The 24,881-nt window shown below is 41.1% G+C and overlaps 1 protein-coding gene across 1 annotated transcript in view; it reads left to right on the forward strand.

Annotated features, from left to right (window-relative positions):
• Positions 1–22,850, forward strand: part of nrp1a (neuropilin 1a) — a 49,663-nt gene extending 26,813 nt beyond the window's left edge. Inside the window, exons 7-18 of the mRNA XM_088282791.1 lie at positions 412–578; positions 8,745–8,900; positions 10,752–10,896; positions 13,632–13,963; positions 14,784–14,928; positions 16,867–16,977; positions 17,516–17,566; positions 18,810–18,953; positions 19,158–19,435; positions 19,520–19,616; positions 19,727–19,780; positions 20,257–22,850. Of these exons, the coding sequence (XP_088138917.1) occupies positions 412–578; positions 8,745–8,900; positions 10,752–10,896; positions 13,632–13,963; positions 14,784–14,928; positions 16,867–16,977; positions 17,516–17,566; positions 18,810–18,953; positions 19,158–19,435; positions 19,520–19,616; positions 19,727–19,780; positions 20,257–20,543 (1,967 nt within the window). The 3' untranslated portion in view covers positions 20,544–22,850. The remainder of the gene's footprint in view (positions 1–411; positions 579–8,744; positions 8,901–10,751; positions 10,897–13,631; positions 13,964–14,783; positions 14,929–16,866; positions 16,978–17,515; positions 17,567–18,809; positions 18,954–19,157; positions 19,436–19,519; positions 19,617–19,726; positions 19,781–20,256) is intronic.
• The last annotated feature ends 2,031 nt before the right edge of the window (positions 22,851–24,881 follow it).

Here is a 24,881-nt window from a genome sequence, read left to right on the forward strand (position 1 = left end):
AAACTCTCCCGAGAGACTACGTCAAAGACAAAAATGGCATGTTGCAAAAAGTCCCACAAATGAGGGAAGCAGATCCACTCTGAAGAAGAAAAAAGTGGCATGAAAATCATTTTAAAGCATAAAAATAAGACCAACTTAGCCTACAATGAATATTTTATGGGGACATTTTTACTTCTTAATGCAGCACACTTCCAACTGGCATCCATTAAATCTAGGGGAGACTGAAAACAGAAAGGATTTACTGAAGCATCCTTGATGCGGACTTTCTTTTCTGGACATCCACTCTGAGTGCCTGTTATGTGGCATTCTCCTCCCCAGAGAACTGGGAGACCCTGAAAACATATGCCCGATGTATTGTGCGGCAGCACTGTCTCTCCCCTTCTCATCATTTTGTCAATCTTCCTTTCTCAGACTTTGATTGCAGTGACCCCTTGGGAATGGAATCAGGTGAGATAACATCAGACCAAATCGTGGCCTCATCCCAGTACAACCCCAGCTGGTCCCCGGAGCGTTCCAGACTCAACTACTATGAGAACGCGTGGACTCCTGCGCAAGATTCAAACAAGGAGTGGATACAGGTAAGCCAAAGGCGTCATTAAGTAATACAAATCAAACCCTTCCATTTATTTGCAAACAAATGACATTCTGAATTATAATATATAAAATAAAAATTAAAAAAAAATATATATATATATATATATATATATATAAAAAAAATAAAAAAATAATATATATGTATATAAAATAAAAAAAAAAATTAAAAAAAAATATATATATATATATATATATATATATATATATATATATAAAATAAATAAATAAATATGTACATTTATTTATTTTTTTGGGGCGTAGATTTTTGTCTGTCAGCTTCTCCACACAGCAATCATTACTCACATAGAAGCTTTACGTTATGACAAAGATGATCATCGAGCCGTGCATGGAAATGACTGGCATACCCCAAGTCACAGCACAAGCACCTTCACCGACTGCGGAGAAGCAGTACCTAGATGCAAATGGGGCGTGTTTGATTTATTATCTGAAGTCCCTTCAGGTCTTGTAAATTCCCAGACTGTTTTTCTTTTTCTTCCATTTTTTTTCCAGCTCTCTCTACTTCATGGCTGAAAGGTTTGGCCCCAGGATATTCCTGAGGGGATGAATAATAGAGCCAACTGCAAGCCAAATATTTACTTGCAGCGAGTCATAAGCAAGCTTTTCCTTTATTATTGCAGTGAAAATATTGTCTTGGGATCCCATGGCGCTCCTTTGGACTAATTTAATCAGTGAGAGAATGTGTATGTGTGTCGTTTGCTGCGTGTTCTACGTTTTTTTTCGTGCTTTCGGATTTGTGGGTGACTGAGCAGGTCTGGAAGGGCAACATGGTCTCCAGTGGGAAAAACACAGCACTAGTCTGAGTGCACCAGAATGTAAACATACTTCGCCCTGGCCATGACAATTGTTAAATTTTTCCCACGCATTATATCTCTGAAAGACATATGTTGTTTTATGTCAGATATGTATCGTCATCAGTCCCCTTGGAGGGTATACTTGCGGACAACCTCAATAACAAATCAGCCAATCAGATGTCAGGACGCAATTTAAGCATTAATAGTAGACATAGTCCAGAAAATAGTTGGTACGGAAAATTGAGATTGTGTTTTCTTTGGGCTATGACTCAAATGAGCATTGCTGCTAACCATACCCATGAAGAATTAAGACAGTTCTGAAGGCAAGAGGAGATCGAAACTTGTTTCAAGAAGGTGCCAACAGTATTTGGCTGTGGTCACTAAAGATGACAGCAGTTTCTTGAACACTCCATCCCAGCGTGGCTCTTTTCCAACGGAAAGACCCCCCACAATGATTTGTTGTCACTCGAGACTCCCCTTGTTATACAGTATTGATCATATTGAAAATGTGATTTGGCGGTAAAATGTGGATTCTAAAATGGATGCACTCTAAATGGGCTCGCTTGGTTCTCCCCGATACTAATCATATCAAAACCCTTCTAATGTCAAAGCCACCGAAAGGGGCCAAGTCTGTGGTTGCCATGTAATTTATGCCGTCTGAGGAGCATGTAGCACTTGTGACGAGCACTTTGAGCACGAGCCCAATTATCACAAGTGGTATTAAAAGAGCGGAATTCGTCATTCCGGCTTTCATTAAGTCGAGTCTGTGGACGTGCAACAAACTCGGATCCCCTCGCGGCACGTACAAATCATCTCAGTGCACCATCGCATTCATTCGTTATTTATTTCATTATCATTCTCCGGCTGCGGTTTGTGGAAATCGGTTTTATAATTCATGACAGGTGACCTTTTGGTTCTTGGCCATTTTCCGACGTGCTTTGCTTTTGCCTACTTTTTGCTTTGTTGTCATCAGTGTTTTAACGTCTCATTCTGACAGAAGGAAAGGTTGGTAATTAGATTGTTGTTGTGTCGTTTGGGTATTGAGAGCAGACTTAGTTATTAATCGGCTGTTTGTTGAACACAGAGAAAGGCAGATGTCCTTTGAGTGGGTTTGTGACTCGGTACTAAAGATGGAAGTGATACTCCTTTCAAGCAAGCTTTTCTGCTTGTTTGTTTGTTCATTTGTTTGCGCTCTGCCTCCTTGACTAGTCAACCCACTTCTTATTTCCTCATGAAAATTCAAGTCTGCACAGGAGCATGAAGGTGGGAGATTTGTGCATATTATCCTCCTGCATGAGCCACTGTGTTCTTTGAAGCCTAAGCGGATGAACAGCAGGAGCCTCTGCAGCAGGTTGAAATGAAAATGAATTAGCCCGCACCCCAGACTCCCCGGCTTAAGGCCTGATCATCGGCTTTATGAAGTCAGTCTAGCGCCAGAAGGAAAACTTGATTAACACTTAGCATTGTCAAGAAAACACCTGCATTTGCACATTGTGGATCAGAGCACGGTGGCCCGAGAACTAAGGGTACCTTGGGGACCATTATGGGGGGGGTTTACTAAGGAGCTGGAAGCATATTAGAGAGAAAAAGATCTGATGGTCACAAAGAGTCACTGGAGTGTCTGAATGATTCAATGAAAGCAGGACCAGGTTGCTGTCAGGACGCTGCCATTGATTGCACGCACACACAACATGAATAATTAACACCATCTTGGGGAGAGCCCAACTGTCGATACTTAAAAGCCTTTTTATTGAACAACTCACAATGGCAGCATTTTATACACGAGCATATGTGCCAGACAGTAAGTTGGGTTTTTATACTTTATGAGTCACATCTTTCATTTATTCTCAAGACTACAATGTTTATTCTAGCATGCTTTTACTTACGTTTACTTATGAAAGCAGATGACGATAATTTGCTTCTTGCTCATGGATTCATAGGTTGCTTGCAAAATATGTTCATTTACATTTTTGGATGTGATACGAATCTAAATGTGTTGACCGAGATTCTCTAAAGCAGGTGTGGGCAAACTACGGCCCGGGGGCCACATGCGGCCCGTTAAACGTTTTAATCCGTCCCGCCAAATCTTGAAAAAAATGAAATGAATATACCTTGTTAATGTTTTATTTTCTAAATAAGATATCTTGTTGAAATGCTTTTGTTCATTTTCATTTAAAATTAAATTTATTATTTTTCCCCGATGAGGTGAGGTTATCAAAACACTCCATCCATCTGCTCCTGGTCCGGTCCCTCTGTCAAATTTTACCCATTGTGGCCCACCAATCAAAAAGTTTGCCCACCCCTGCTCTAAAGCATAAGTGTCAAACTCTGGCCTGCGGGACAAATTTGGCCCGCCTTGTAATTATATTTGGCCCGCGAGGTTAACATTTTACCATTCTATATGATAAAAGTAAAATTCTAAATTACAACAGTAACATTCAAAACGATAATGGTAACATTAAAAATGAAAATAGTGATTTTAAAAATTATTGTATTGCATTAATAAAACCACTTGTAATGAAAATTTTCAATAAAAAAAATCAATTTGACAAAAGCTTTTCAAGTTCTTTTCTCAAGGATTTGTTTTTGGAAGTTAAAAAAATTGAAGAAGGCACATACCATTATATACGGGCAACGGGTTCCAGGGAATTTATAGTATATATGAATGTGCCGCCTTTCTATTGATCTCTTTTTGTTTTGTAGGAAGCAGGTCCCTGGTTTACTCAGCGGTTGTGTTTCTTAAGGGTGGCTCCATAAAATAAACTGCGCTGAAAAACGGAGTCCACTTAGCAAAGACAACAGCTTGAGTTCCGCTGCCTGAGCAGCCTAAGAGCCACTAATCACACATTTCCCCGTACAAAAGTACACTATTAGGAAGAGCATGTTGTCCAAGAGAAGAACCTCACAAGTAAAAAAAAAAAACCTTTATCCATGTGTTTTTTCATTTAGGCGAGGCTCCTGTTTTGAAGAAAAATTATATAATACTGCAGTTGATAAAGCGCAGATGTAAAAAGAGGCTGGCTGTGAGCTCATCAACCAAGTCATCACTGTCGCGTACAAATGGAAACAATGGTGGCTGCTTAACTGCTCCCCATGGTAAAAAAAAATCCATGACAAAATCACACTTGCGTGGAGATGCTAAAAGTGTGGACTCAAAATTATACCGATAGATTATATCATATCATGAAAAGAACCCGTTTATTAAGCAGGAATTCAGTTCATAAATAGATCTCTAAATGGTCAGTTGCATATTCCGGGACAGACTCATCAAGCAGCTGCCAGACATGACATATACCTCCAGGTCGCCTTCCTTTCCTGTCCACTGACCATGTCATTGTTTCATAATCATGACTCAGAGCTGTAGTCATGCATGCAGATGTGTCATGAATGCTAATAATAATGGAGGCCTAACAATGATTAAAAAATGACGGGGGCCTAAAAAAAAAAAAAAAACTGTCGTCCAATAGCTTGAACTCACCATTAGGTCAAGCTGTACAATTGAGATCTGAGTCATTAAATATTCTACATTTCCCAAAATAAAAATTCTCATTTAATATTTATCGTTTTTACAGTTTGCAGTGTGGACTACATCATGCCAAAATATATTTACAGCATATTTTCCTTAAATTAGCCACTTGAGCGTCAAATATTCCGACATTGAAATGAGATCATCAGGGCAATGAATGGAAGACATGCATAATTTATTGGCCCCAAAAAGGTGCCATGTCTAAAAATAAACCAGCATAACGTCAGGTGAATATTGCGAATAAATGGGTCGTGCGGTCCTTAAATAATAATTTTATTCACGAAGATTGAATTACGCAGTCAGGTAATGGAGTTACGGGATACCCCGAAAACAAGGAACACTTAGTGTCATGTTGAAGAAAATTGGCAAAGCAGCTGCTCGTTAAAAGAACGACTATAAGGTCAAACACGTGTTGCTCGCATGTTAGTTCACTAAGGAAACATAATATTTTTCTAATCTAAAAAATGATTGTTATTATTTAGATAAAACCAGTATAACGTGTGCTTCCAACAAAAGGTCAGACCTTTGATGAGTGTATTTGATCCTTGAAGGCACATAAAGTATTTCCAGAAGTGATGTCTGTCTATGTCTACCAGCTGGTCCTTGCTGACTTTGAAGCGCGGCTTCTTTTTCCGATTCCTCATGTTGTTGTTTTTCAGCGGGGGGGGGGGACAACTAAATCTCACTTATTCATCCAGCATTCCCATCACGAACATGTTCCCCAACATTGAAGAGGAGGCTTTTTAAAAAAGTATTTGACAACTTTTTTTTTTTTTCTGAGCTCAGCCTGCTGCCTTCTTGGCAGCTCAATTAGAAGCCGATCAAGCATAGAGATATATTGTCAGAGAATTTTGGTGATTTTTTTTTTTTTTTTTTAAGGACACTCAATTTATTCGCTGCATTCACACAACAGTGACTATGCTTGGTGTAAAATACGTATCATGTAGCTTGAGTAATGGCTCGACTCTTCCCTCGCACAGCTGGCAGGAGTGTTGAAGTATGATTTTATAATTAGCGCTTCCAACACGAAAAAAACGAAATACCTCATTCAAATACATGATGTGGATTTTAATATTTTTGATCTACTTGCAAGTCCTTTCAACCCTAAGCGCAGCTTATTTTTCTTCCCTCTCTGGTTGCAATAGTTTGCCTTCAATCGTAATTATTATAAAGGATTATTGCGGCCACACAGAAAGAACACAAATCAAATTATTAAAGACAGGGCGATTTTCTTTTAACGACTCGCTGTTTACTCCCCACATGCATTTATTTGTCTTGACAGTCTGTCAGCTGTGATTGAGGACATCATTCACGCTGTTGGATTCCTAAAAAGTCCACATAAATGCTTGATTAGAGTCACTTTTCACTGCTTGTCGTCACTGAGTAACTCACGTGCGCCATTCAGCCGTTCAAGGCCCGAAGCTGCGCGCTGCGAGTCATTTCAGAATATCCATTATTGGTTTATATATAAAGATTAGTTTGTACTGTCCGCAGGGCTGGCGTAACTGCTGACAGAGCTTTCACTCATTGTTATGTTGGTTAGTTTTGTTGTTACTGTGTCCTCCGGGCTGTGGAATGCGTGCGCCCTGGCAGGCAGCCTTCTTCTCCTGACCTACGTAACCTTGGTCTGTTAGCGCAACCACTACCTTGTTGTTCTTCCTCTAACAAGCAGCCATTAATAAATCATGCTTTGCCCATTATCCACGCCCCTACTGTCTGCCAGTATATATATGAAAGTGATCCACTGTAGACCTTTCACATCTCCTAAGCACAACTCAGTCTTTTAGAAGTACGGCTTGAATTCTTAAATATTACATGGTGTTATTATATTACATACATATATATCAGGGGTGGGCAAACTTTTTGATTGGTGGGCCACAATGGGTTCTACAATTTGACACAGGGGCACAGACCAGGAGCAGATGGATGGAGTGTTTTGGTAAACTCACCTCATCAGGGAAAAAAAATACATTTAATTTTAAATGAAAATGAACAAAAGCATTACAACAAAATATCTGTCTTTGACACGCCACAATATTTAGAAAATAAAACATCAACAAGGTTTATTCATTTGATTATTTTCAAGTTCGGCAGGCCGATTAAAACGTTTGATGGGCCGCATGTGGCCCCCGGGCCGTAGTTCGCCCACGCCTGACATATATAAATATACATATAAAATTATTTCGAATAAAATGTTCGATGGAGCTTCTTTAATCTCAACATGGCATTCTAATTAATATGAGTTAAGCAGCAAAATTCACCCATTTCAGGAGGGTGGCCATTGTGTCACTTCTGTAGACTCCCAGTTGATCAGGTAACAACCAATCAGGTCTCACCTGTTTTCTAAAGCTGAGGCATTATTGGTCATTATGCTGAGCCCTGAGCAGCTCTGATGTCATTTTCAGTCGACAGAAGTGACAAAATGGCCGCCCCCTGAGATGCCTAAAAACGGGTGCATAAGTGTAAACAAGCACACTGGTGTATCTGCGGTTTTGGAACCGGTTCTAAATTAAGAGTTCCATTTTGGTCATTCTTTCCTTCACATGCCAGCACCAAACTGCACATTCATAGTTGTATTTAAGATTCAAAGCAGACTCTCTCATCATGATCTGGAAACCGTGCCCCATGCCCAAACGGACTGCTTTGCTGTTTTAGTAGCATCTGAATGCAATTACTCCTCATTAATGTAAGCGCAGACTATCAAAGTAGAGTTGGAACTTTTTAAGGAAGCTTCCTCATACAGCGTGTATTTAAAAACCTATCTGGTGCACAGCATTGCCACACAGTTGTGGGTTTAGGGGTTGTGCGTTGACATTTGTCTCCATTTTATTCATTGGGTAGTGGATGAGCTCTTGTTGATTACTTAATGATTGTGTATCCCAAAAAATTGTAGAGCCCAGAGTATCACTCATTACATGCGATGTACGCATAAGTAAGATATTAAAACAGCCACGGATGTCCTTGCCACATAAACAGACGGCGACTGACTTCCATCAGGTTTTGTGTGGTCTTCCTTTCCTGAAAGTCATGGTCATGGTTCTGATCATGCCTGATGGTTGGCAGGCATACACTGTGATTCTTTTTTAGGGTCTGAGGCATGCCAATTACTAACTTTGCAGAGCATCAGCTCTGCAAATGTAAACATCTGACAAATATATAAAGAACAGACATCCACCCACACACTCTCAGTCTGCGGCAGGTCCCACCTAGTAAAATATAAAATAGCCCATTGGTGGGGTCAACTTCATGATTACTTTATAAAGGCCTTAAATGGCTCCATATTTAATATTCAATCTCTTTGATCTGACTGCAAAAACTCCGTTCCTGGAACGATGACATTTTTATCCAATAAGCTTGTGTCATACACATCAGGAAATTAAGTTGTCATCGTGAGTCTTTTTCATTCAATCACAGATATTGTCATTACATATTATTAAATTCCAGGTGGCCAGCTAGAGTTGATTCTTATTGTTATTTCTTTTTTGTAAATGTTATAAGCACTATTTGAACAAACAAATCTTCTTAATTCATTCTTGCACTGATTGTGAAAAGCGATGATCATCCTATTAACTCATTTATTTCCAGCCGTTTTCACGAGAGGAAACACCTCAATCACAGCATTTTTTTTTCTGTTTTTTGACTGATTTTGCAGAATATTCTGTTCTAAAGATAAAAACATGGAGCTATGACGCCCCCCCCCCAAAAAAAAGGCTATGACGTATAAATACGTCTTTGGGAGGCAGGGACTACAATTTTGAAATATACGTAAATGGATTAAATGAGTTAAATGATTTGCTGTTTGTTCTGTTCAGGTGGACCTTGGGTTCTTACGGTTCGTCTCAGCCATCGGTACACAGGGTGCGGTTTCCCAGGAGACCCATAGGACTTATTTCGTCAAGTCCTACAAAGTCGACGTCAGTTCAAACGGAGAAGACTGGATCACGCTCAAGGAGGGCTCCAAACAAAAGGTATCAGGAGCTTTCCTCAAATGTATTTTGTCGTCGACTCATTTTTTTTTCATATGAGCGCGATTATAACATGTAGTGATTATATCCCGTGTCCCCGCATTTTCCAGTTAGCGACAGTACATCCTCCAGATGTTGACTGCAATAATAGCATTGCAGAATGAAAGTCGTTTATTTTTGTGACTTCTCAGTCAAGTCAGAGATACCAGCAACATTTGGAATATCCCAACTCAAGAAAACCAGCTGATTTGAATTATGGTTGGCTGCATGTTGCCTTCGAATGCCACAAAATGGGAAATACCCCGTCATGTATGCTCTAACGTACAATTATGCACTCCGCTCAGTGTGCTCGTATAGCCACCGCGTGTGTGGAAGCGGTCGACTTTTACTGAGCATGCTCGTAGTAACTGAAGCCACCGGGGAGATTTTCCAAGGAATCTTGCCTCTCTCCTGTCAACTTGGAAAAGGTACAGCAATGACAAAAAGGCTTTTCAAACAACTCTTTAACCGAATGGTTGTTGAGGATGTCGTGTTTGAGCAGCTGGTAGAGGCGGAGGAAGGGAGGAATGGTATGCTTGACCGGAGCCTGCAATCCATTGATTGCTGATCAGCCGGTCAAACAGAGCCGGTTTTGTCCATCTGGATATAACCACCAAAGTGGGTGTCCAAAGAGTCACTGAGGCATGTTTGACGTGTCAATACTTTTAAAAGACTGTGGAAGCGACACTTTCTCTTCAGAAATGGGGAATCCAAACCATCATGTTTGTGCACACACACCGCTGGCTTTGTCCTCTCTTAAGTACACTCACCCTTGTGTGTAAAGTTCTGCTTGCAAGGTGCCACAGTAAGACTCACCATGTTGTTGTTTTTTTCCCCCGTCTATGTTCTAAAGTGCTTCAGTACAGAGTGGGAACCATTTACTGACTGCTGAGGTTGCAGTTTTGTGTTCTAGAAAAAAAAAAAAAACTTTACGCAAGCTGAGGGGAAGACTGATGACATTTAGGGGACTTTGTGACTGTAACTGAGTCGCTTTGTTGTGAGTCCGTTTCGTGGCATGACTGCATGGACTAATGACTCAGCCCTCGCATCATGTTTTAGGTCATGTGAAATTAGCTGAGCTTCAATGATATTTTTCCATCCATCCGTTCACCCTGCTCGTCCTGCTATATTGCTTTCTACGATACAAGACCTAAATTCAGTATATATTCAATTACTCGTAAAAAACTCCGACGGACAGTTCAGAGTTGCTTGACTGGGTGGTCAGCTTCCATAAATTCCTCTAGTAAACTCACTGAATACCCCCAGAGCAAAACTGTGACATCATCTGTGACATTCTTGACCTTTAAACAAGACGCTGCAGTAAAACATCCGCGGATCTGGATCAAGAGGATTCGAAAAGGGACATCTTTGGTCAATTTTTTCCAGTTTGTGTTGCGGATACGTCCTCGGGTTTCACAGGCCATAGCTCACATGTGGTGCGCAGGAGACAGGCCGACTATTTATGAGCTGCCTAAGTTCAGGTCTCTTACACAAGCAAACAGAATAGTGATCCTAAGGTCATGTAGGGTCATGTGGATCTTCACTTAAAACATACTAACCGAATCCTAAATGTGTGCACGGTTATGTGACGATCATTGAAATAATTATAATCTATGGGTTAAACAAAAATAAGCTTTATTGAACAGAATATTTGTAATTAGTGCTTTTTTTGGGCTCATTTATAGTGAGGTGTTTAGATGATGACGACATTCCCCAAATTTGGTTCCTTGCCTGTAAAGAACCACACTTTATATTCCAAGAGGGTAATTTCAGTAAGTGCATTCTGTGATTTTCTCCACTCTCTCCGACTCTCAGGTTTTCCAAGGTAACAGCAACCCAACCGACATCACCAAGACGATGATGCCCAAACCCACTCTGACGCGCTTCATCCGCATCCGTCCTGTTACCTGGGAAACAGGGATTGCACTGCGCTTTGAAGTGTATGGATGTAAGATATCAGGTGAGTCCATCCGTGACCAACATGCAAACACTCCTCTGCTCTGTTTGCTGTTCAAACGACAACTCAAAATATTATTCAACTTTTTTTTTTGATGGGTGCAGGATGTTCGTTTTTATATATATTTGAAATTTTAACCCGAGAAATTCTTCAACGTTATAACAACCGGAATAAAGATATTTTAGTATAATCTACTTTTCGTAGGGCATAAATGATCTGAATTTCATTATAAGTACACACGTAGTATACAACATATCCACATCCTTTTATCTCTGTCAAATATCAGTTTCAATCTGTAATTTGCTGCGCTTGTGTCGAGTCATAACCGCGACATTAATTCCAAGTCCAGCATTCTTGCTTATCAACGATATTGAAAGATAGTTTGGTGGGAGAGAGTCCTTCATAACAGGGAAGCAGTACTTGTTCGGAGATTAGCTATTCATGTAATCTTGTGTTTAGATGTACTTCATAAAATATAAATGGCGCTAACAGCTGGCAGACAGAGGAGTGGGCTTCATGTGGTCCAATCCCTCCTACTGATCCGTTCTCAGCTTCCTTTTTAGCGACAGTCTGTTTTCTTTTGCATAGCTTTGATTTTGGCAAAACCCCTCTTGTGTTATTGGCGTTTTTTATTTTTTTTTGTTGCTGTTATTTTAATGTTCCTGGCAGCGTATTTATAGTCTGAGTGGCTGGCTTGCATATGCGCACAGGCATATCTGCTGGTTAATTTTTGAGTATGTGCAGTAATCAGTTCTCATGTATTAGCTGCACGTTAATTGGGGCAAAATAGAAACCTTTTTTTTTTCAGTTTTTAGTTCCAGGTATCTCAGCTAAGTGAAGGTTTAGGATTCCCCGAATATTGATCTGAAGAACATGAGTGGCTGGGCTGGTTTGTGTTTGTATGATTGCAGAGTGCATTGTGGGTATATCAGTGTTGCAGCTGCGTCGTGTGTTTTTCGGGAACGTAACCAAACCACGGCACGGAGCGAGTAAACACATCACAAGACTGAAGTCACCACAGGGCCTCTGAGCTGACGTCAGCACCCCTGGGTGCTCAGAAGACACTGCCAGCTCGGCTGCATTAGTACAGCACATGTGGCGGGGATGCGAGCTGTGAGGCTCTTGCGGCCTGCATAAAACTCTATGACTCACTTTCTTCTATTTGAGGTTAACAATTTCTGATAGCAGAACTAAAAATATAGTATTGTGGTCGGCTGAGCTTGTTAGTGCATCCTTTGGGTTTTTTTTTTAAGATCCGCTTGAAACACAGGTGTATGGTATTTATTTGAGAGGCAAGTCAAACATCTGAAGTGGTTATGCCTGATCGTAACGTCTCGGCTAGTCATTAATATCAAGAATCTCCACCCAGCTGTTGGTAAATATAACACAGTTTTTAAATATAGTCTATGTGATGAACCACTGAGGCTCCACCCATACCCAAAATACCGTCTATGGAGCTGTGGATCTCTGCCGGTTCCTCTTGTTGTGCCTTTGGCCCAGATTGTGTGCCCAGAGAGGACTCCAGAAGCCCTCGAAAGTGTGCAGATAGACTCTCGAGCGCACACCTACAATACATCCTTCTCTCATCCAGGTTATCTGTTGTGATTGTGGCGTTCCTATGAAGACCGTCTTAAGCTCCCAATGGACATTTCTACCAATAGATTACAGAACCGGAGATTTCTCTCACGGGTCTGCATCGGAGCTTGAATGGAGCCTTGTTCTCAAAAGTCTCCGGTGGCTTTTCCCAGATGCAGCTATGTTGCTTAGTTGTACTGCAACACAGTGCACACTTTGTCTCCAGATGACACGGAAGATATATAAGAATGTATGGATGTATTCCTCTGTGGGCGTCAGAAGTGTTACGATTGGCCCCTGCCTCGGCGTCTGGGGATATGCGGGAGGTCAGGAGCATATGGGCCGGAGAAGTTTTCTATTACTCTTTATAACAGGCTAATAAGGGAGGTCCTCTGTGTCCTTCTTTGTGTCATGTAAATGGGAACAATATTATGGCATGTGTTACATGAATGGCGCAAAATACAAAAAAATCCAAGTGAGTCAGTAATGAAACAGATGTTGAGTGCAAAACATTTTCGTAATGATTTAGAATGACGGTAATGTAATGCTTGACTCATTCACACAATATCATTGTTACACTATTTTGATGACATTAAATGTGGCATAAAACCCCAATATGCATTGTCCCCGTTAAATAAAGTAAATAAATAAATAATGTTTAGCAATATTTGAGTTTATTTATTTATTTTTTAAATATCCGATTATTTGATCGAAATTAAACTTTCTTTATAACGCATTTACAGCAGAATATTAAGCAAAATGTTAAACCTATTGTTTGCATTTCAAAAGAAAAGATCCACAGATTTTGGATAAATATGTACAGTGTACAGTATAAATAAATGTACATGAAGGAATGAGCGGATAAAAGAGCAGCTCCGAAGCAGAAGGTCGATGACTGCCGCCGCAGATGAAACACAAAGACAAAGTGTTTTTTTTTTTTTTTGTGTGAGTGTGATATTACACGAGAATCTGTTGGGCAAGGCGGGAAGAAGAGAAATGAAAAGAAATAGTGCCACCAGAATGAAGGAAGAGGAAGTGCCAGTTGAGGGGAGGCTTTTAATTGGCTGCCTGGAGACAAGCGCCTCAGGGTGACTTCAAACGCACAGTGCAAGCCTTGAAATATGCACCCATTTCCTTTCTCTCTTTTTAATTCTTTTTTATAGAGTACCCATGCTCAGGCATGCTCGGCATGGTATCAGGCTTGATCACCGACAACCAAATCACGGCCTCCTCGCACACCGACCGGAGCTGGGTACCGGACAACGCCCGTTTGCTGACGAGCCGCACAGGTTGGACCCTGCTGCCTCAGCCTCAGCCTTTCGCCAGGGAATGGCTCCAAGTGGATCTGGGGGAGGAGAAAGTGGTGAAGGGGTTGATCATTCAGGGAGGGAAGCACCGGGAGAACAAAGTCTTCATGAAGAAGTTCCGCCTTGGCCACAGCAATAACGGGTCGGACTGGAGAATGGTTCTGGATACCAACGGGAACAAGCCAAAGGTATTTGATAGATTTTGTAAGTTTACAGATTGGGGGAAAAAATGTTAAAACATCCACTAATTAGTAGTGATGGGAAAATGAAGCTTCAAATTTGCTTCATGAACCATTTGTTGTATTTTTGAGTCCTCTAGATGGCACTGTTGGTTTAAATAAAGGGTTTAAAATATGGCATTTAGTGTGCTTTCAGCCCAATGTTGAACAGAAACTGCCATCTACAGGAGTTCAGAAATACTACAACTGATTCATGAAGCGGATTTGAAGCTTCATTTACTCATCACTACTAATTAGTCCTCTAGGCTACAGTTGTGCAAATGCTACCTTGAAGGGCAGAAGATCCATTGTGAGTGCATGCACATCAAGCTCATTAGTCCAAATTAAAATGTACTCCGGTTCCCAGATTTCCAAGTGTTTCTCGAGTCAATGTGAGCAAGTTCCTGTCATGACTTGAATCAATTGAGAATCGGCACCGAGAGTTATTCCCGCTGCTCTTTCTTTTTTAGTATTCTGCACAACACACGGAGTTCAACTCTTTCAGCGGAAGCAAGAAACTTCACCTGAGTGGAGGTTGAAGGGAGTGGGGGGAGGCACAAAGGGAGGAAAGGAGATCCATCATATTAGTAGAAAGTGAAGATTTATTTGCTAGCAACCCTGCATAGAGTGCATTTAAAAAAAAAAAAAAAAAACAATTCAGACCATTGTTACCATATACGCTCACTGGAAACGACACTTGTGAGGTTTTGTATTCCCTCACCGCCTTAATTCGGATTTTACAGCTATCCTGTGTTGATTACTTCTGTCCTTTTTCATTATTGTCTGCCAGATTTTTGAAGGGAATAGCAACTACGACACACCCGAATTGAGGACGGTGGAACCCCTACTGACCCGCTTCATCCGAATCTACCCGGACAGGGCGACGGCGACTGGGATGGGCCTGCGACTTGAACTCCTGGGCTGTGATATTGAAGGTAAACAACCAAATTTTCAGCTTGGTTGCATGAAGTGCAAAGAGTAGGAATATTACCTTATATCCAAGCGAGAAAAATATCGTCTGCCGTGATGATGGCTCCACTACAAGCAGTAATGACATCGCCACCAATAGCGGTAAAGTGCCACTGACGGTGAAACCTTTTCCCACTCATGCTAATGACATTTCCAGCTGTGCTAAGGTTTCACCGTAATGATGCGTTCACTCATCATGACCTTATCTTTCCCGTCGACACTCCCCGAGTACCATAGGCGCACTTGTGACCTGTGTATTGTTTCGTATATTCCAAGTACATGGTTTCATTTCTCTGTTAAAATACACGCGGGTGAGCCATCCATCATCTAAACTCTTATCACAACTATAAGTGGCTTCATGTCTTTGCCACATTTATTTAAAGGTGTGCATGAAGTCTCCTGATGATCATCCCACAGCTGTGCAGCTTCTGCTCAGTATTCCCACAGGGGACACTTGTCTTGTCTCCCAGTTTCATCAAAGCTGCCCCCAATGCTCGTCACTTCTTGGGGAGGGATCAAATAGATGCCCACCTGGCCCAGCTGGTTTATAGCAGCAGCCACCGTCAAACTCCTCCAAGATCCTGTGTATTCTTTGTTTGTTCCTTTTCTTTCTAATCTTTAAAATGACCTTTTTTTTCCTTTTTTTTTTTCTGCCACCCTCCAAGCTGATAGCACAGAGGCAGTGTAGCAAAATAAGAATGAGCGGCAGGCTAGGCCTAAGTGGATTTACATATTGAATTTCAGGGCAGCCTATTCCGTTGTAAGCCTCATTGACTCCCAACAGCAGCTTTCGTCTGATGATAATGCTTGTTTTCAGTGTTAATGCCAAACACACACACACAGGCACACCCCCACACACACACACCCACACACTTAATACTGTTGGCCAAACATGGTGTACCAGTCGTGTACACACTACAACACACACACACAGGTGCATTTTAGTATGTGTGTATGTATGTATGTGTGTGTGTGTGTGTGCTCTTGTTTTGATGACATATCAGGACATTTTTATGAAAACACCTTCAATCTGAGGACATTTTTTCGGGTCACATTTTTGTCGTGCGTCCCCAAATGTCCTGAAAACATGTCTGTGTGTGTGTGAGCGCGCACCCTTAAGCAGAAGGGCTAAATCCTCATTTCAGCGAGAGGCTCCCCTGATGCAGCACTGACCCCATTTCTGACCTTCTCCACCCTGATTCTGACAGGGGCTGATCTGCCTCATATTTCATCTAACGGAAGACGCACACGCACACACACACACACACACACGCAAAACACATCCATGCAGGGAGTTTACTTCAATTTATCTATGTCTGTCTTTATCTTTACTTCCCATCTTCTCTCCTATTCCTCTTTCCTCCCTCTGTAATAGTGAGACCCATTCATTACATTGTGTGTCTCCACACACACACACATACACTGACGCACACGCACGCTTGGACGGTTGTGTAGCAGAGAAGGAAGTGTGGATCTGGACGTTTACCCACATCCAAGTGTCAGAGGATCATAATGAAAGGCTGCTTTGGACGTTTGTGGCCCTACCAATAGGCGACCGACTATTCCTTTGATTGAACTATTTATAAAAAGACACCTCTACAAAGGTACATATGCGCGGAAGGATTGCTAAAAAGGGCATCGTTAATAGCTCTGGCCGAGAACTGTAATTCAAAATCCAGAGGAATAACGGCAATGGATTTTTATTTCTATTGCAGATGCTCAGTATTTTCAGCGAAGAATTCAAACTTTTTTTTCCACGTATGCAATGGCGATAGGAATGATGAGCAGAATGGAAGCATTACACCATTTTAGTGCGAGTATACCAGTAGAAGGGTGTCCAAAGAACAAAAGAAATCATTCCAAACATGAAATCAATCCTGCTGTCTTTATTTTGCTTGCCACAGCTCCCACAGTCCCTCCTTCCACGACTCTTGCGACCACTTCGCCATCAGACGAGTGCGACGACGAGCAAGCAAGCTGCCACAGTGGCACAGGTGATGACTACGATATCACAGGTGCTAACTTCGCCCACATGAGACTGCAACTAACCCTTCCCGCCCTTCTTCAACATACCTCATTAATTTCAAGCCGCCTTTTCCTGCTCTCAACCGCAGTTTTGTTAGTCCCATACAATTGTAAATACGCAAGCATGCACCCATGTGAGCTGTTTTGCCATAATTCCCGCCTCAATATTTCTTTGTTCCTTTCCAATGCACCCCGACACCGCACTCACATCTGCTTCAAATCTTTTCCAATCCTTTTACCGCTCACCTCGCCGGTCCTTCGCTCAAGTCCTTTAACCACTCACGCCTATTGGCCTCATTCCCCGCTAACCCAGTAATGCGCTGAGCCTTCACTGCTGCCTTCACTCCCCGTCAACGTGCAGTCTCCAACAAAAGAGCACGACACTGCCTCCGCTGTGTGTCGAGGGGGTTACATAAGTAACTGAAGACTTTGTTGCATCCAGCATGGATTCATGTCGTGCATGGGAACGGGATAAAAGTTGACTGACGGCTTGATTTGGAAAACGCTCCTAATGCTGTGTTGTTGCAGGTGGTACAACGATACCAGAGACCCCAACGGCTGCGGTGGATATCGTCCCAGGTTAGTTTGGATTATTTCACACTGACTATATTTTACACTGATCGTGGTGTGCCACCATGGGTAAATATTTACCTACTCGTGGTTTGTTTTGCATTAATTTCTATTCTGTTTTATGGTGCCTCATAAAGCCCTCCCTCCTCTGATATATTTGTGTTATTAAAGTTGATGATAAGCCCCTCAGAGGGCCATGCTGAGGCAGGATGTGATGCAAAGATGATTAGCACGGGCGCTTTGCTGCTGCCTCAGCATAATCACTAATCACCGGGCTGGCACGGACATGCACATACCACACACACACACACACACCCTCGGATGGAACGCGACGCAATTGTGGTCACTTGAGGATGCTTTCTGGCTTCTCGCAAACTCATACCAATGCATATTTCCTATAGAAGGTTGATGAGGTCGTAGCCAGCTGAGAGGCTGTGCCCCCATCTGACCTTGACTAATGGGCCAGTCGGTAGGCATGGCTCCATCAGATGACTAAGCGTGCATAATGTATACAAGTTATATATTATATATTTCGCCGTTGTAGTGTATCCATGTGAATGCAATTTGAATTTGATTTACAAGTATTTTGTTTTCATTTGCATTTTACACGTCATTGGAATCGGGGGTTGTATTTTATGAAGGCCGCCTTGGATAACATCTCAAACATCTCCAGGCATCTTTCTTCATCCAATTTGAACGAAACTCCGCAGTAAGAACACCCACATATTTTCTGGCCTCTATGGAACCCTTTTCAATATGTGGCATGTGTTCGTGAAGAATGCCATTGTTGGAAAGTGGCCCCTGCACTGTTAGCATAGTTGTCTACAAACCTCAAGTCCCTGCTCTCATTAAAATCCGCAAGTCTCTGTGGGTAGCATCTATTGAATGCAGCTTTCAAATAGACAGCATGCCAGAACCTCATTTGCCCCCCCCTTTAACCACATTCTGAGGGGTCCCATTCCATAGATTTATAGAAGCCAGTAAGTTATTTTAAGGGAGACAATAATATATGTATGTATATTTTTATATCTGTGCATTAGGATTCCCTTTTTTGTTTCTAATTCCTTGACCCAATTTAACGTTTTTTCCTTGATTTTTGAGCTACTCAGTGGTTCTAAGAACATTTTCCATAGTCCTTTGCCGCCCTCTACTGTTTACAACTAAATATAACAAGCGGCTGAAGCTGCACTTTCTATGACACTGTTATTCATAATTGCATTGCTATAACCCTTTTTTTTTGCCTCATTTGCAGATTTTCTTTGGTTTGCCTGCGACTTCGGCTGGGCCAATGACCCGTCCTTCTGTAGGTGGACTTCTGAAGACACTGGCTCTCGCTGGCAAATCCAGTCGAGCGGAACCCCGACCCTCAACACTGGACCCAACATGGACCATACAGGTGGGGGCTCTAATCTGCAAATGGACCATACAATATATACGGACCATTACGTATGTCTGCCCCGTTTGTGCCCGTACGAGCACTTTATTTTGTGGTCAATGAATACACAGCACAGTATTTGACGCTGTCCCATTGTGGCATATTAAAGAAAACAAAAACGATCTACAATGTTGCGATGTTGTGACACCTTCTTCTACACAACAGGTGGCTCAGGAAATTTCATTTACACCTTGGCGACGGGTTTACAAGAGACAGAAGTGGCTCGGCTGGTCAGCCCAGAGGTCATCGCCCCAGATTCTGACCTGTGTGTGTCATTCTGGTACCACATGTTCGGGTCACACATTGGTACACTACATATCAAACAGCGCAAACAGACCGTTGACGGACCCGCTGACATCTTGCTCTGGACCGTCAGCGGTCACCAGGGTAACCGCTGGAGGGAAGGCCGTGTCCTCCTGCCACGCAATAACTGGCCCTATCAGGTAAAAATTCAACTTGTTCTGGTAGCTTTTCTCATTATAATTGTCATGTAAAAAATATATGCATATATATGTTCTGTGTTCTAGGTGGTCATTGAAGGGTTGGTAGAGAGAAAGAGCTGGGGTGATATTGCTGTGGATGACATTAAGGTTCTCACTGGTCTCGTTGCAACAGACTGTAAAGGTGAGGTTCAAAATGCAGAATAAAACGAAACTTTTGTCAACACACTGTGGATTGTACGGTATATCATTTTTTTGGCCAAAGTTTTGAAGACAATTCCTCTGTTTGGACAGATCCGGATGTACCCACTGAGCCAATGCTCCCAGAGGATCACTTTAATGAAATCAGTAAGTTATTTCTTAACTGTTGTTTGCGCTGAGTCATGTTCTTGAATGGCTAAAAAGGTTTAAGTAACAGGTTTGCATCTACGGTATGCCGAGAGACATAATTTCAGAGCAAACAAAACCTCACTGCCAGTATAGGTAAAATGAATTGACTTTTCGACGTATATACCCGTCAATGGGAGAGAATGAGTTAATCATTACAAGGAAGAAATAAATGAAACTATACCAAAAAAAAAAAAGTTCATTAGAAACTTACTGTATCTGTTTGATAACAGCTACAGTTCCACGCTGTCTCTGGACAGCTATAATTTGCGCAAGTGAATGTTTCTGCATTTTGTGCAGGGTATTATTTGAAATTTCAGAAATTTGGAAGGCACAGAAAATATCCTCCAATTCTGGAATGACTATTTGCATTACACTGTCTGATATTTAAGCGACTGTATCTCTTCTTTTTTTTTTTTTTCAACCCCTCTCTCCAGTTGAGGAGATCACCGAATATCCAGACTTCGTGGAGACCAACCAGATCAGTGGAGCCGGCAACATGTTAAAGACACTTGACCCTATCCTCATCACTATCATCGCAATGTCCGCCCTGGGCGTTTTCCTGGGCGCCATTTGCGGTGTGGTGCTTTACTGCGCCTGCTCACATGGAGGCATGTCCGAAAGGAACTTATCAGCCCTGGAAAATTATAACTTTGAACTGGTGGACGGTGTCAAGTTAAAGAAGGACAAACTCAATGTACAGAGCTCATACTCAGAGGCGTGAGACCTGAAACAGCACATTCATGTGACTATGTAACGTGCACAGCTTGGAGAGTGTGCACGGGACTTGCTGTAGCTACATCTTCTCGTGTATGCATACGAGAAGGCGGACTCTTAGGACCGCTCATTACCCTCAGCTTTCTGATGAGGGACCCATTCAGGAACCAACGGGAGGTTTGAACTAATCTACGCTTTTCTCAGGAGCTGCAGTTGAAAGAACCTACCAGTAGGGGACACTGTGTACAAAAATAAATACAGGAAAGATGTACAGATACGTAGATGAAAATTTTAATTTTCTATTTTGATTTTCCATTCATTTTTACAATCGGATGCTGGTGTTGAGACCAATTTATTAATAATGTTAAGAGTATTTATCATTTTCTGGAGAATAAATGATTTTTTGGGGGGGAGTTCATCAAGGCGATAAATTTCAAGTTTTGAAATGAAAATCGGAAATGAACCATATCTGGCAAAATAATAGATTTGCTCACGCGATGGGATACAGGGTGTGCTCATAATCCATGAATCTGATATACTGTATGTACCCATCCTCTTTTAAGATCCCTCACTCCAAAATGAGTCGCATCCATGGGAATTTACGGTTCTGATAGTGCCTTTAGTACATATCGGATGGTCTCCTCTTTTGAACTGGGTGTTTTTTTTTTTTTTTTTACTGTACTCGGATTAATTTATGATGAAGGGCAGAAAACGGGGCACATGATCATAAAAATACCTGCAAAATGGTATCTAATCTATCAATCTATTCTCATCGTTGTGCTATATTTGTTTGTGTCTGAAACCACACACTGTAAATATGTTTTAATATATTTTATTGTCTTTTTTACAAAAAAAAGTGACAAGAAAAAAAAAAGCCTTTTTTCATTGTGTGTCCGTGTGCAAATTGCGTATGTGTGTGTAAATACAATCTCCTGACTTGTTTTGTGAATGGTACAGTGTTAACGTTTCATTTGACATTTTTTGTGACAATGTTCAAGCAATTTCGACAAGCATTCAAGCCAATTGTCATCAAAACACCCACTTCATTAAAACCACCGATGGATGAATGAGTCCCCCCTCCGCCCCCTCAAAAAAAAAAAAGACAACAAAACGCACACAAAAAAAAAAGTGAAGCAATGACCTTTTGGCGCTTTATGACAGACACCTACCTGCATTATCATGTAGCTCTCAAAAAACACTCATTTTGTTGGTAGACGCACCAACATACCAAAAAAAATGCAACAATCATTTTTGCTTTACCACTTCGAAATGCCACTGTGGATTTATTGCTCACTGAGGAAAAGCTATCTGGACAATGCCGCTTGTGTGCACTTTGTTACTGATTCCCTCCTGATAGAAATCTATTAAAAGGGGTGAACTGAAAAAAAATGGTGCTATACAGTAATTACTTTAACCACACACACAAAGTTGTTAGCAGCCATAATAATGTGATGTCAGAGCTGTTCTCGGTGGAATGGAAAGTTAGTGAATCGGGTGATTGAGTAGCGTCACCTGATTCAGTTTACCTGACCTCCATTTGTGGCTTTACCAAAAGGTTGGTGATTCCTCCCCCTCACTCCCTCCCTCACTGGGTGGTCTTTGTCATTTTACAAGACCACAGATCACCAGTCGGACTGAAGAGAAAAATCAAAGTGGGGGAACGAGCGACGTGAGGCCCAACATGAAATTGGTGTGAGCTCTTCAGAACCCCCACAGAGACTCGTGTTTGTTTGTAAGTGGGATGATGAATCTTTACAGCATCAGGACACAATATACCGTTGAAGGCGACCTACAACTCAGTCGTGGATTTTACACACACACACACACACACAAAAAAAAATGACTTGATATTGAGAACTCAAAGGCATACATCTTTTGCTGTTGTGTGATTTGTGTGTTGTGCTGTGGTGGCCACATTCTCAGCTAGTTGCTTTCAGATTGAACATGACACTTTGCTCTACCGCTACACATCACCACATCTGTGCTTTCAGCTAAAAATAAATTAATTAATTAATAGAAATGTGTAGCTCCGGCAACATCTGCTGCTCAAGTAGGAGGGAAAAAGAATACTGTAGCGTGGACTCAAAAGAAACATTGTTGCACTGATAAATATTATATTTGAAAAGCTTATGTGTTTATAGCGAATATTTGCAAAGAAAAACAAAAAAAAAAAGTTAAAAATAGAGTAAAAAAAAAACACACACACACATAGTGATTATCTTTCGTGTTTTTATATATAATTTCAGGTTATGTGATATAATTCTGAAATGTAAAATACTGGGATGTTTTCATTATTGAAAAAAAGAATTATAAATCCCCCTTTTATTTCAATGGCATATTAACGCCCCGATTTGTACTGTCATTAGAATTTTGTGCTTTTTTTTTTTATATAAATAAAACGAGAAAATACTACTTTTATTTTCAATACTGCTTCTGTAATTTGCTGTTGTAGAAAAAACTAATAAACAGCAACGCCTTAAAAAAGAGAGCGTTTGTATCATGATTCAAAATGCTGATTTATTATTAAATGATGCAAGATACACTCAAACAGACTTCAATAGAGGCCTATTTTGTATGTTGACACTTCTTAAAATAACTTTGAAATAAATTACTGAGTCTGTGATGAGAGGCTTTACTGGCATCGGACTGGTAAACAGAGGTCAAAATGATTGCATCGTGAAAAGGGTGGCTACTAACCACTAATGAGACACTGATGCAAGCTTCAGTGGGTTGGCTTTCCTGGTAGCCTGTCATTAGTTGAAATCAGACTTGTTCCCCCTAAAGACATGTGGCTTCTTGTGATACAAGTACTGCATTACCAATCACTTGAGGTAATGAAGGCCTTAAAATAGTATTTGTAGTAGTGTTACTCTTCACAAGACTTAGTGGCCATGCACCAACCCAGGCAGCAAAAATTCAAAAAGCAAGTCAAGGCAGAAGTCATCCCTTTCACTAATATAAAATTATTCACTTATTGACGGCATTAGTTTGTAGTTGCCCATAGATGCCACAAGATGGTGGTAAGGGATTAATTTGTATCTAAATGAAGCTTCATGCAGTTCAACTTGTTTCAAAGATAGCACCAGATGCTAACAAAGCATTTTTTTGAAAGGGTTAATTTACTACAGTGATGCAAGATGATCTCAGTTGAATATGCACTTTTAAATTTGGCCACCAGAGTGCGCTGCGCGGTAGAGTTTGCATAGCTCCCATTGTTATTCGCGAGAAAAGTCCTGGTCGATTTGTTCCAAAATTCAGTTTGAAAAGAAAGGAAAAAATGCGGGGATGTTGCTGAATGAACACCAAATTAGGTTCATAAATTATAAACTTGCTACACTGAAAACATAAACACAAACAAAAGTGGTTATTGGCAAAGAAAACAGTATTCGCATCATAGTTTTGTCATGATCTGTATTTGTTGTTTATGATTTAGTATTTAGTTTCATGCTTTTCCCTGTTTAGTGTTTGTCTTGTGCTCTGACTCTGTTCACCTGTACTTGTCGTCTCACTCTCTAGTGTGAACCAATCAGCTCCCTCCAACCCTTTGGGTCTTGTCCAGGTGATCCTCGTTGTCTCGTTACTGAGTTTGTATTTAGTTCCCTGGTTGCTTTCAGTTCTTGTTGGTCCATTGTTGCTGTCGCTGTCCTTGTTGTTGTTCCGGTCACAATATTTAGTTATTTTATTGTCCTTGTTTTGTTGATCCTTGTTATTTTGCTTTTTTTATGATTTTGTTGCTTCCCGTATATTTCTGGCCTTCAACACCATTTATGTTACTCATCCTCGCTTCCCTGCGTTTGGGTTCTCCTCAACCTTCACCACAACGTGACAAGTTTATTGCTTTTCACTTGCACCAACATTGGGCAGAAAGTAATAAATCGAGTAAATGTATACCTAACACACAAAGGGGAATATTAATGTCACCTGTCAGATGCATTAAGATACCGCCTGTTGCTTCTTTCCTTCTACTGACTTGAATATGATTTCTGCTGTTTGGGAAGTATTATTTCGCCTTTGACTGCAGCAACCAAAGATGACCACGCGGAGGCGCTACACTTTACATAATCAGCAGCTTGTTATTTAACAACGCTGAATGTTCATAAATTCGCATAAATTTGTTTTCATTTCTATTTCTCCGACAAAATCGAATGTTTACTGGTGTTGAGATTGACTTTTGGATTCGCCTGAGCTCTGACTGTTTTTCAAACGTCTGGCTTCCTGTTACACATGATGCATCACTTCATCACATCCTTGTGCTGAGTCTAGACAAATAGGCTCTAAAGGGCACTGATGCTAAATGCATTGTGTGATTTTCGATAAAACTAATTTTAACATTCCTTTATTGTTT

The sequence above is a fragment of the Idiotropiscis lumnitzeri genome, chromosome 19, assembly GCF_059441095.1.
Source record: "Idiotropiscis lumnitzeri isolate Australia: NSW breed Sydney's pygmy pipehorse chromosome 19, RoL_Ilum_1.0, whole genome shotgun sequence".
NCBI classification, from domain to species: Eukaryota; Metazoa; Chordata; class Actinopteri; order Syngnathiformes; family Syngnathidae; genus Idiotropiscis; species Idiotropiscis lumnitzeri.